General features: G+C 33.3%; 1 protein-coding gene across 1 annotated transcript; it reads right to left on the bottom strand.

The window, feature by feature from the left end:
- Window positions 1-221: 221 nt before the first annotated feature.
- Window positions 222-13496, bottom strand: LOC111287570 (putative acyl-activating enzyme 16, chloroplastic). Its single transcript, XM_022878198.2, has 18 exons — window positions 13204-13496; window positions 10731-10922; window positions 10342-10456; window positions 9298-9385; window positions 8463-8674; window positions 7775-7893; window positions 7222-7371; window positions 6966-7033; window positions 5865-5970; window positions 4983-5141; window positions 4656-4709; window positions 4492-4572; window positions 3486-3623; window positions 1993-2152; window positions 1299-1378; window positions 1018-1163; window positions 500-557; window positions 222-420 (listed from the first exon to the last, which is right to left on the bottom strand). Exons 1-18 carry the CDS (start codon window positions 13414-13416, stop codon window positions 328-330), a joined length of 2232 nt encoding a protein of 743 aa, XP_022733933.1. The 5' UTR covers window positions 13417-13496; the 3' UTR covers window positions 222-327.
- Between the last annotated feature and the right edge of the window lie 573 nt (window positions 13497-14069).

The following is a 14069-nucleotide window of genomic DNA, read 5'->3' as shown; positions in this document are numbered from 1 at the left end:
TCTTCTTGGTTTTATTTTATAATCCTTTTGGTCTTTTTTTATTAAAAAAAAAAAAAGAAACAAAAATGAAACCCAAGTTACCCTACCCACCCAATTCTCAATTCATCCTGAAATTTCCTATGCTATTTGCAAGTATTTTATTCCAATAATATGCAGTCCTCCATTCTTAAATTGAAAAAACAAAAGAAGTTAAAACAAAAACAAAGGCCAAACAACTGGAATTTGATGAATATACAATTTTATAAAGATAAAAATTTGTTGGGTAAGCAGAGTCATTGCAGAAAAGGAAGAATACAATAGTCATAAATCATGTTTGTCAAAGGAAATTTACTTGAAGAGATTGGCTATTTCCTCCTTGTATTGAGCTACAACTCTGTCTCTTCGGATTTTCATGGTTGGGGTCAATAAGCCACTCTCAATCTGCAAAATGATCAGTATATATTTGAGTCCAACATAAAATATGCAGAATCAAAGATCATACTGTCTACACGAGTCTTACCGTAAAAGGTTCATCCACAACAAGGATCGGTCCAATTTGAAATGAACACTCTGACGTCCTGCATAAAAGAGAATCAAGTTAGACGACAGCCTTCCACTTAAACCCCGATGATAACAGCCAACATATGTGCAGACACTGTGCTGCTATATACAGTGGAGCAACCATCAATAAAACTCAAAAAATATTAAGGGTTGAAACAAATCCAATGACATGAAACAAGCAGGAAAATGAGTTTGCTCCTGGAGAGATTTATGGAACTTGCCAGGAGGTCTGAAGCCCACAAAATTAACTCAGAGGACAAGTTGCATTATTAATAATAATGAAATCTATATCTCTGCAGGTGTATAGCACATTAAACCTATTAACTCTTGATCCATGTTTCCTAAAAACCAAAATTTATGCCTCTCCCTCTCTTAAGCACTGCAACAGGAAGAAAGAAAAAAGAGAGGAAATGACACCTGTAGAGGCCCTTGAATCCTAACTAAAATAATTCAAATATCTGAATTTGGAAGTATTACCACTTCCTCAATTCTTCATATAGCAGGCTTGTCATTTTGTCCCTGCCTAGATCGATGGCACCTGCATCTACAATAGATGAATTTTTTGCAGCCTGGAGTAGCTCATCTTTGTTTGGGACGATGATAGCTCCTAGGCGTCGTTGATCCTGGACAGAAGATGTCAATCAAAATTGAAAAGTCATAAATCAAGTCAAAAGGTGGAAATGATACGTGTACCTAAGCAAAGAAACTACATGCAAAAGCCACAAGCAACTTTATGGAAAGAATGATGTCCAACTTGCCTGGCCAATGACAACAATCTGTTGAATAAGAGCACTCCTCAGGGCAGCTTCTTCAATCTCTAAAGGTTCAACATTTTCACCTATTTTCTCCAAAGAAATCTCTTTAGTTAATAAAGGAAAGTATGGAAAATAAGTGTTTAACAGAGTTTAGAAAAAGAAAAGACTTCAAAGTATGGTTGCAGCATCAGAGTTCAACTTAGTAAACTTAGACCAGTAGTGTGCTATCACATAAATTTTTCCCAACCTACAATCTCAACTAAAACCCCCTTTAGTCCAACCACATGAACTGAGCCTAGGTGAATTTTATCAACTATGATGGATATTCATATTATGCCAAATTCTTAGGAGAGATTTATATTATTATAATCATATTATAGGTAGATATTCGGTATGAAATTGATGCCCTAAGTAGTTAAATTACGGAAGATAACTCTGTCAAAATTATAACTAGAAAACTACATGTATACAGCAAACAGATAAATGCAGTTTCACACTAAAAAGTGAGAGAAGAGTGCATACAGACATAAGTTGGATAGTTATAATCTAAAACATTTAGTACTCTAAACTGAACTAACCTATAACAATATGCATAAAGGACCTAAATGACCAAATCAAAACTACAATGAGATGATTGTTTTAAATTGCATGTAGGAAGATTGAACTTGCGGGTTATACAAGTAGGCTATAAGTATACCAGAAGAAAGAACAATAGTGTCCTTGGCACGTCCTTCAAGAACAATCACACCTCCACATCGACGACTTCGTCCTACTGAATGATGAGGAGCAATCCAACCTATATCACCAGTGTTTAGCCAACCATCTTCATCTAGGGCTTGCCTCGTAGCCAATGGATTCTAACCCAAACAATAACCAAAATATGTCATCTGAGATGCCAAAAGAACTCAAATGCATGTTATTTGACACTGACAAACAATGAAAATTTGATTTGGAATTGCTAGAAGATTAAGATAACTTTTTGTACACAAGATTATGATAAGATATGATAAAATGACATTATGCATATGATTAAATTAAATAATATCATCCTATTTTGTATTTGATGTATGTAAGGATTAAGATAAAATAATTTATTTATTTGTTAAAATTATCCTTCCTCAAAATTTATATAATTTAAATTATTCATGTAATTTTTAATATTATAATTGGACATATAAGTTTAATCTCATGGATTAAAAATAATTCTATCCACTTGGGTAGGATTGAATAATTCTATGCCAAGAGGATATTAATCCTCCTTGCAATCCCTATTCTTCTTTTTAGATACAAATCAAACATGATATAAGATTATTATTTTTCTATCAATAATCCTATGCATCAAATATGACCTACAACTCTTACACTCATAACTTTTTCCTTCTTAATCTGACAAAATCCGTCCAATGAAACAAATATTGTTGTTTTTTTAAATAATATTGGTGTTATATGCAAAATATAAATTATGCAAGTTATTGTTTTCTTGGCTTCATTCAGGTTTTTCATTTTCTACACAACCAAGGTTCAGTTTATAGGTTAGGTCACTGGCCATCCTATCACTACCAAATGTGAAAATCCTCCTCCTGTCCAAATTCCAAATGCATTTCTTATGACACAAGGGATTTGCTATACAAATGACCAATTCTAAACATCTTTCTGGGTTAATAAACATTTGATGCCTGAAAAAAACAAATTCACAATTAAGTACTCCAACTTCGTTAAGCAAATTGTACACCTCAATGATTCCATTAGTCAAAAGGGTGACATGGCAAAAAACAATCAATAGGATTTAGACATGGGGCGCATTGCTACTGCCTATTTTATGCCACATCACCCATTTGACTAGTGGAGTTAGTCTTAGGTGCAAACTATTTAACACAAGCAAAATTTGAGTACCCAATTGCGAATTTTAAAAGTTTAGGTACCAAATCAAACATTTGATCATAGTTCAGGTAATAAATGTGTAATTAATCCCATTCGTAATTCACACATTTAGAATCACATGTGGCTAATGCATAAAATTTCTTGATTTTATCTTTCCTTCTCTTTATAAAAATAACTAAAGAAGATTATAATACTAAGGCTGCATGCTGTAAAAACTGCATAATATACGAACATTTGCCAACATTTTTCATAAGCACTATGCCTTAATTGGTTAAATTCTTGAACTAACATATTACAATTTATTATTACCTTATAGTAACCTTTCATCACATTTGGCCCCCTAACCTTTATAATGCCCTTGGAGCCATGCGGGAGAATTTCATCAGTTTCAGCATCTACGATTTTGAATTCTGTGAGTGGAATTGGATGCCCAACTGAACCAAGAACCTTCAAAAGTCAAATCTGAGAGATTGTCATACGATGGAAGACTCTTTCTAGAGGTAGGCACAATTTAGACAAAAATAAAAGTACATGAATAAGACCAGATTGACATGAAGACAACCTAAAAAAGAAAAGATGGTAAAAAATAAAAGAGTGAGAAGAGTTTATGATCAATTGTGTTTTACCTTATAATGGTTAAAAAAAAAAAAAGGGATGCACTAGACAGTTGTTGCTGAGCTGACAAACTTTCCAAGCCTTCAGGTGAGTGAAAAAAAGATGGCTTAAATGGAAAATCCAGGTTTTCGTTCTATTTCGATAATATCAATCTGAGCAAATTCTTTGTTGGGTAATATGGTATATAAAAATTTAGTCCCTTTCATTTTCATCAAGAGAGGTAAAGAATTCTCAAACATCTTAAGTATGCGCAGTCACTGATTTGATATTGCAAGACGGGAATGGGTCACCATTATTTTGAGCATAATAAAGAATTCCAGCAAGTTTGGGGTTCATAAACCCCAGGTCCTGCCCACCGTAACCAAAAAAAAAAAAAGAGTCCAGACGCTCAACTAAGACTTTAATCCCAAAGCACCTACATAGATCCTTTCCTTTGATCCTAACAAGGAACTTAGCAAGAAAGGAAAGAAGATAGTACCTGCATAATAAGTTGGTTTACTTTTCAAATGATCTTAAACACATTTCTTTCACAATGCGTTGGATTTAGCAAAGTAGATTGCCAGCATGCAACAACTAATTCTCTTACGAGAATTTCTTCACATTGCTTATGAAAAATCGCATGCACTACCACAGGTGGCATGGAAGAAAGAGGACAGTATCAATTAAAAGTTATACCAGAAAAAAGCGAGAGGTGTCTTACATTACATTCTGGTCGTCGACCAGCAACACAAGGGGATGTTTCTGTTAAACCATATCCATTCTGCATTTTCAAACCAATTGCCTGCATGTATTTAACTCCATAAAATTAGAGATAAGGACTACTACCCTTTTGATTCGAATAGTAAGAACATATTAGCATCTAACCTCATAAAACTTTTCAATATGCACAGGCAAACTTCCACCCCCACATTTGCCAACCTGAAGAATGATTAAACAATAATCAATAAAACACTAAACAGAAATACTAGAAATGCTGAACACAGAAAAATAAGAGGAACCTAACAACTGGGAACTTTGTGCATAAGAACAAACAACAATATGGGTTCCTCTTCTTTTGTTTTTCCTTTTTTCCTTTTCTTATGCTTTTAATTGCAATACATACAGATTCTTATTGGTTGATAAATAAAGATAACTTGAATAGCTTGAAGAAGAAAATTCCAATAACAAGTTAATATAGCAAATAGATCAAACCTTTGATATTCCAATAGCAGCGTGAATTTTTCCATAGACAAGCTTCTTTGCTAACATGTGCAATGGCCACAATATTGCAGCAACAATTCTTGCCCATAAGCAGTCTAACATGGCTACAAGATATGAAGGTTGCTTCTGATTCTTTGTTAGGCATAGTCCCTGATAATCAAATAAAACCAAAGGCCAAATTTAAGTAGAAACAAGTAACTAATTAAAGAACATGAGAATTCAGCAGGTGTTATAGTTTGGAGCAGAAAAGACGTTCAGAAGAACTATATGCGTGCGCTGAAACTCAATATATCTCACATCCACTACATGGGACAAACAGATAATAGTTTTAATTTCCTTTAGTCGGTTGGTTTGATTCCATAGGCTGCTAGACTAGTCACCAAATGCTGCAGAAAACTTTATTCAGCTAGTTAATCTTAAAACTGGAGATAGAATTGAAAACTGATTACCAGAAAAACAGAACTGTGTTAACCCTGGTCATACACTTAACAGAGTTTAAAAATTTTACCGAAAGACACAATTGCTTAAACAATAATTTTACTAAAAAAAGGAGCAGTTATATGGTCTTCCCCACTTCTTTTGGAAGAGGCAGGAAATGGGGTTGTAAGTTAAGTTTAAGTAACTCTATGATCTTAGTTGAATATTTGGCATTAGACCCATAAAAGAATTATGGGTATCAAATTAAATTGGCATCTAATTCCCACTTATCTCAAGTTTTAGGGCTTAACAAAATGAAATCTAAGCCATAGGAGAGCAAGAGTCAGAATTGGAAGAACATAAGCATAAACAAGAATTCTGTACAATTCAACTTTAGTTTCCTAAAAAATTGTAAAGAGCTTGAAAACATAAACAAGACTTGCTGGGTGCCAGCACCTCATAAATTCTCTCCATCTCCGTATATGCCAAGCTGACCCTTATGAATAAAAGTGCTATTAATTTACGAGCATTGGAGCTTGCAGAAATCTGCTTTTGAATCCCACTGCAAGGTAATCCAAAAACTTTAAGGGCTGCATTTAAAATCAAATAGTTTTCATACACAATAAGTTTAACTGGAGACTTATCATGGTGATGTAATTATCATTTAAGTCAGATAGTTTAGACATGAAAATCAGTACAACATACAGGATGAGAGAAAACAAAAAAGAGGAACATTTATCACAAAAGAAAATTATTTTGATTCAATGAAGTAAGGTAGTATTTAATAAACTAATCATGCATGATGCAGCTGGACAATCCAGAATTAATCTATAATTACAAACACGACTCTCATATCTAAGAAAATGACCATCAAGGCCCTATTCCAATGTGGTTCTTTTCAGCTTCATAATGAATGAAAACAATTTTTCATAAACTAGAGACTTGTGTTTCAACAATCTTTAGAAAACAGACTACACCAAATCAACCTAGCCAGTTAAAAAAGAATTATTAAATTGTCTAACTGAGTGTTATAAAACTGACTCCTTGTAGTCGTACTTACAGGAAAAGTTTTGTAAAGTTTATGAGCTATTACTTCTCAATGCCATAAGAATATGTTTAAAAAAGCATCATAGAAATTTATATGAAAGATTTTGAGTACAATCTAAGCTCTGATCAAGAGATTACTTCTCTGAAAGTGTATTCCTCACCAGATTGTATAATGAGAAAATAAAATTTGATTTTGTAACCTTTAAAAATAAAGGGAAAATTTTTTCCACAAAATGATTATATACCATGATATAGTTTATCATACTCATTAGGAATGCTACAAGACTAAAACTGATGGAACACATGAAATTACAGCACATATGGATGCAACATTTACAATTACCATTTTTCTTTGTTTAAGCGTGAGTTTAAGAGAACCCAGCTGCTCTAACATTGCACTGACAAATATAATAATCTATGATTGTTTCCATAGCAAAGTATCCCAATAAACTTTGCTGCAGCCTGCAGCTGATTACTAAAGATTGTAAAAATCCCAAGTAAAGGACATACCTATAGAGTGTCTCATACACTAAAGGTACAGAAATCATGTAATCTGGCTGATAATTTCGCAAATCATCCTACGAAGCAAAACCAAAACATATAATCAACATATAAATAAGTAATAAACTAGTAACCATGCCATGCAGACAATCATTATATGTACCAATAGTAGTGGATAAGTCAAACTGTTTCGTAATTTGTCCATTTATTCAGGATAAATTTAAAGAATTTTCATGTTTTCAAAGCAACCTCCAATGAATAATACCTTCAAATTTCTCACGTTTGTATATACTTGCTCAATTCCACGTGTAAATATGAAATACTCACAAGCTCGCTCATATGCATGCCAAGTAGGAAGCATGCTTAGAAATCTATCCCCAGCTTTAGCAGGTCCAAGAACCCCCAAATTTCCTATCTGGAAAATAATTCAGGCAGGAAATAATATTATACAGCAGATTAAATTAAGCAACATGTTACTTTCAATGATAAGAAGTGAAATAGTTTAATGTTCTCTAATGAAAGATAAGCCACAAAAGCACAGCTTTGGCAACAAGGGCCACTCTAGGTTTTGAACAACCTGGACCTCAAAGTCCCCTGGACCAATTTCGATCAGCCTAGGTTTGGAAAAACCTGGACTTACAAAAAATATGACACATTGCTACAAACCATTTTGTTCCATTCACCAATTCATCCCTAATATATAGCATGTTACTTCAGATGAGACAAAAATGGTTCAGTACTCAATTAAAACTTTGTTCTTATCGAACTTTCCAAAATCCAAATACCTAAAAGGTATGTAATCAGTAGTAAGCAGTTACCTGGTGTAATAAATTTTTATGCGTAATCATAACGCCTTTCGGATTACCAGTGGTTCCACTTGTATATACAAGGGTAGCAATATCATCTGAGCCAATGGTTTCATATTTGTAACCTTGTCCTGAAATCACATTTAGCCAACAGCTATAATTCTATCAAGGAAATGGGAATTCTACAGACAGATAAGTTTACAAGTTATGACATTCAGATCATTGATAGTGTCCTTTCCTCCAATTTGCACACTCCTAGTTTCCTTGATGTAACTGTTGTATTCATTCTAATTTTAAAAAAGCTATTAGTTATCATGTATCCCAACAAAATAAGTACTGCAATCACTATTACACTCTTTAAAACATTGACTCATAGTAAAGTTATATGTTTTAGACAAGTTGAAGGACGTTTATGATTAAATAAAAGTAAAATGCAAACCACCATGCAACTGATCTTCTGCACATGCAAAATGTACAGGTAATCTCAAAAAGAAAAAGTTGTGACAAACTTTCGGCTCCAAAGCTCCACTTTGGACAGATAAGATCTTAGTTTCTATTCAATTTACACTTTAGGCAACCAAACAGCAAAACAACACAGAAGAGAATATGAAAATACATAATCAAATAATAAACTCAAGGATAACAAAGTGACAAGGTAAAATATATGATGCAAATTTTGAACAGGGTTAATCAAACTTACTAGCATCATGAGAATCACTAAGAGCAACACGGCTTTCTCTTCCTAACTTCATGATCTCATTATAGCTGAATACAGGCACACCCAATGTTTTGCCACTGGCCAGGCATGATTTCTCCCCCCAAAGTAGAACAATAAATCTCATGGTTGCGTTGGAACAAAATGTTCCAGCAATACGATTGAAAAACTCAGGATTGTCAACAACAAGCCCTACACTGCAAAAAAACAATAATAAAATCAGCAACTTCTGTAATACAAATCACAATGAAGGCAAAATAGCCCAGATAATGAATAAGAAGACATGAATAAGAACCATTTAATACTTCACAAAATAAGAACTACAGCTGATCAAACGACATGAGATTCATGTGGGTCTGCTTTGTATTATATACGTTTTGAGCAACAATTATCAACTGTCTATAAGAATAATGATTACTTCATGAAAACATCTTTTCTCATGATTATATGCAGATTTTATCTGAATTATCAAATTAACAGTAGAAAATATTACTAATCATTAGAATTAATAATGCTCAATAAAGTGGTAAATCCCACAAGACAAAGGCTCTAGAAGACGTGCATGCGGATGTAAACCAAAGAGCAAATTGATACTCAAGTGCACGATAAACATAAGATAGCTAGCATATATAGGCTGAAATTGTAATGACACACGTGCATACATATCCAATTCAAGCATAACACATGATTTCAGGACATCTTTTGCTTAGATAACAGGAGAACTAGAGAAGTTCACTTGAAACATGAAAATTCAAGTCTATTAAAATATATATATATATATAGATTGAAGTATATTATGAAAGCACTTATTTCCCCAAACCTTTCTGAATGATTGTATAGATGTAAAAGCTCTTCCACAGATGATCTTGACCCTCTGACAACATTAATTGCTCCCGTTGCCATCATACCTTAGCCAAAGTAATGCACCAAAATTATTTTCAAATTTCAGAATCAATTTGTAACAGAGTGAAAGATAAAAGAGTTACTGCATAGGATACTAATCTTCTATCAATTTAAAGATATAACAATGAATAGGCTCACTACTTTCGTCATAAAAACGAAGAAGTTTCAGGACTTAAGAGGAAGAGGTCTGCTGACTACAGGGAAATCTTTTACCTCTCACAAGAAAAAATAAGATCATAAAACCAGACAAAAGCCTTTGATGGTTATAATGTAAAGCATGCAAAATTCAAAACAAAAGTTCCAATTTGTTCAGGAAAAAGAACTCTTAAGTAAACTCAGTGTTTCCGTACGAAACAAGTATGCCAGAAAAAAACAGAATAGAATGTGGCAATAAGGCTCAAGCATAAGTCATCTGCTTCTAAAAATAGATAGCGTGTAAACTCAAGGGGACTGATAGGTGGTTTCAGTTTTGAATTCATTGGAAGTGGAGCATCTAGAAATGAAATAGAAGATATATGGCCTACTATAGAGAAATGCATGTGAACATGGCTACATGAGCTTTAAAAGTTGTGCATAATTATTGCTTGAATTCAAAATGCACATGTTTTAGGCTCTTGATTCAATAGCAAATTAACCAACTTTACTCTTAATCTGTGTGTCAATCTAGTCTCACTTGTTTATATGGAACATACTATCTTTATCCTTTATTAGTTTTACAGAAACAGATTTAAGTGCCTCTGATTGAATAACAAATAAAGGAATCTATCTAAAGCCAGAGTCCTATAAAAAACAGAAAATATTGAATTTCTTAAACCAGATCAGGTATGTATGTTTGTATTTGAAACTAGCAATGAAATGATTAGATTACATATACTGACACAAGTACACAACCAAGGAACCTTATTTTTTAGCTATTGGACTTGAGTAAGCAAGTTAATGGCAAATTACAAATGATACACACCTTGATCTGCAACAAGCCATCGGCATGAATTATCAGCAAAAAGTGCATGCTTCTCTTCTGGCTTTACTCCAATAACCCTTAAACCTTCAGCAAAGTCCAATATTTCCTGCTCTAGCTGCAGTATGGAAGGAGTTGAAAATAAGGCAATTGAAAAGATATAATGACTTGTTTTGCATAAAAACTAGAAATAGTAAATAGAAAATTGGAAAAGCAACAGTTTTTACGAACTATTAATACAACTTGAGATAATTGAATAAAAACAAATTATGAAAGAAATAAGTATTTGGATATTAATTTAACAGATTATGCAATGGGCTTGCTCTTTCTATTTCAATGTATACTCTAATTAATTTTGTAATAACTTATAGAAGAATAAAAGTAAAAGTTACCTGTTTATAAGTCATGGTAGTAGGTGGATCACGATATGGATCCACCACCGCTACTCGATCACCATACTTTTCTGCTGAAGACCTCCAAATGTCCGGGACTGCTTTCCATTCATCTGAGACCAGTACACCTTTACTTGACAGTGATGCTTTTTCTAGCAAAGGTGAACACCTTCTAATCTGCAACTCCTGTGTCTGGAACACGAAAAAGAACATGGATAGATGGTAAGACCCCAAAATCTCTGACTCCATTGGAACAAGTATAAAAAGACTAAAAGCTTTTGCAAGGAAAACAAATATTAAGAGAACTGAGAAACTGCATTTTGACACCCTTTTGAAAAATGGTAATAACACCAACAAGCTCAGGCTAACTATGAGAGTATGGTATGGTACAGGGATCTACATGGAATTTAAAATATTGAAGCTTCAAGGAGAAAAGCCAACAAGTAGCATGCCTATTGACAGCAATGATGCATACAAATAGGCAATCCAAATTACAAGTTAATTATCAATCAACAGCATGGTCCACACGGTGTTGATCAGGGTTAAACCATCTATAATGGGAAGCAGGAAACACCCCTGTGAACTAGAAATATGGCATTATCAATATTGTAACACTTGCAAGGAAAAGAGAAACTTATTTTCAACAGAAACAGAGAGTGGAAGGCAAGCAAATCCTAAGATACTGCTTTTTGTTACTTTTGGTACTTGCTTTTTGCATCCAAAAACGAAAAGGTAAAAAGCTTCAGTGAATACAAAAGCAAACAAAATTTTTTGAAGAATTAAAAATTAAAAATGAAAATAGTGGGAAACAAACCTTGTGATTTTACTTTTGGAATATTATCCTACATACCAACGGTAACGTTTTTTTAACTCTACAAACGAGTTTATAGGAATACAACATATCCATCTAGTAATTATGTGAATTAATTAGTTAATTCCCTTACATATAGCCTAATTGACATAAGGTAACCCTCTAAACCTACTTGTGGAGTTCACCGATGATGGATGTATAGGATATTTTTCCTTTACTTCTCATACAGAAAACTTATGCTGGAATCATTGTGGGATTTTAGTCATTCATTCATTTTAATCAATTACAATTTTGCTTTCTACTAGCATTTTCTTTAACTTCATAGCAAAAAGAAACCAATATAAGGAGGCCTTAGTTACTAATAAAAAGCTGGTAAGGACCATGTGATATGTTGACAATCTCTTAACAAGTACGAGGGAAAACTTGAGGTGATGTCCGGGATTAATGAATATGCCATGAAAATCAAACACGAATTAACTTCATTGTAACAGCCATTGAATTATTCAGTTCACAACTTCTAGGCTATTTACTCTAAAACTCTTTTAAGCGGTTCGCAAATTTTCCAATTGCCCAGGCTTCAAAGGTTTTAATCTAAACTCAGAAGCATTAAGTCCACTCAAAGTCAAATTTTTACAGTAAAAAAAAGGTTACATCATTGAAGAACAGAACTGATAAAAAGAAAGGCATAATGATAAATTTAACCCTTGAACTATGCAAATTGTGTCATTTTAGTCCCCATTTTTTTTTCTTTTTCGTGCATTTAGTCCCTATTCTTTTATTAGCAACAATTGAACTTTCCTTTTTTTTGTCAAATAAACTAGAGTCGCGTGATCTCACGTGATTAACTCGCATCTTTTAGGTTCAAGAAAAAAAAAAACCACAGACAACAAATGTCCAATGATGTGGCACGTGCCCCTCAATTGGAAAAGAATTGCAGAAAATTAAAAAAAACACACACGCACACACACATTTTTATTGTTCCTTTTATCATCTTTTCATCTTCTTTCTACCAGATCAAGTCTTGCCGTCGGTAACCAGGAAGGCAAAGACCAGTTCCGGCGATGCACGCTCACCCTTTTCCCTCACTAACTACTTTCCCTTTATCACTTTCCTTCTTCTCTTCCCTTACCCGTGCCAGTCTTCATCCTCCTCATCTCGCCGTGCCCTACTGCTCCTTTTCCATCTCGTCCTCAATAATTTCTCTCATCCAGCCTGATTATAACCGATTCTCATCGAATCTCAGTCACTTTTTACGACAATTTTTTTTACTTCTCTGTTTCCTCTCTCATCCGGCCTCCAAAAAAAAAATCTTCCCTTTTTTTCACCAATTTTTTCTTCAGTTAATCAGTTGGTACGACATGTTGCAGTGAAGACACACCGGGCATCCCATGTCATCAACCACGTGGCATATTAGATTTGAAAACTGGCCGTGAACGGAACCCTACGTGATGCCACGTGACGGGCTCCCGCTAAATTCAAACTAATTTCAGTAGAGGGTCAAATATGTCATTATAAGAAAAAGGCCAAGTTGCGGCAGATGAAGAAATCCACCAAAAACTAGTACTTTGACAAGAACACAGTACAGCCATCTGGGATGATCCCACAAAAAAAATAAAAAAAAAATCAAAGAATTATAAAAAAAAAAAAGTATGTGAGAGTGACCTTGGATTCACAGAAAACTCGAAACTTCGATCCTGGGGAGACTGCGAAACTGACTCCAGGGAGCTTGGTACCCAAAGTTTTGTGCAGTTTAGAGCGAGAGACAAGAAACTGAACAGAGCTAGACTTATCCAACGAAGGTGTTGAGGACACCATGGTTGCCATTCTCTTCTCACAAGAAAAAGAAAGAAGAGAGGAAGAAAGAGAGAGGGACATGAGAGACAGAGAATAAGAGAAGGAAGAAAGTGACTGAGTGATGGCGGTCGTTGCCAAAAATGAACGATGAGATATTGAAGTGCCCCTAAGGCCAATTCATAGCCAAAAACAAACAAAAGAGTGGAAATCATGGTAATCCAGATGACGTTGTTGGATAAACAAAAGAAAATTAAAATAAATGTCACTGTTGACACTGACATTGCTAGTATACTATCGCGTTATTTTTTTTAATATATTACGTGAGATCTGAGATTTTTATTTTTTTTAAAGTTGATCGTGGTAAATGAATCTTTCGTATATTTATTTTATATTAAATATATGTAAAATATAAAAATTAATATAAATAATTTTTATTGATTTAATATATTTTTATAGTCAAACCATGCATTGAGTTTGTTAAAAAAATTTTATATTTTTTATATTACTTTTGTGTCAAATTATTTTATTATATCTAAAATTATTTAGTGTTAAAGTTTTAATTTAATGATAAAAAGTAATTTTAAAATTTTAAATTCAAGTTTTATTTTACTTGTTTAATTATATTTTAATTTATTAATTAATTAATCAATTATAATATCTTAATTATGATATAATATTTAATTATTTAATTGATTATATAAATATAATACTTATTTATGATTATAGTTTTAAAA

The sequence above is a fragment of the Durio zibethinus genome, chromosome 4 (assembly GCF_047325235.1).
Source record: "Durio zibethinus cultivar Kanyao isolate XHJ-2024 chromosome 4, ASM4732523v1, whole genome shotgun sequence".
NCBI classification, from domain to species: Eukaryota; Viridiplantae; Streptophyta; class Magnoliopsida; order Malvales; family Malvaceae; genus Durio; species Durio zibethinus.
Note: the sequence above shows the minus strand (reverse complement) of the source record. Positions and strands in the feature narration are given on the sequence as shown.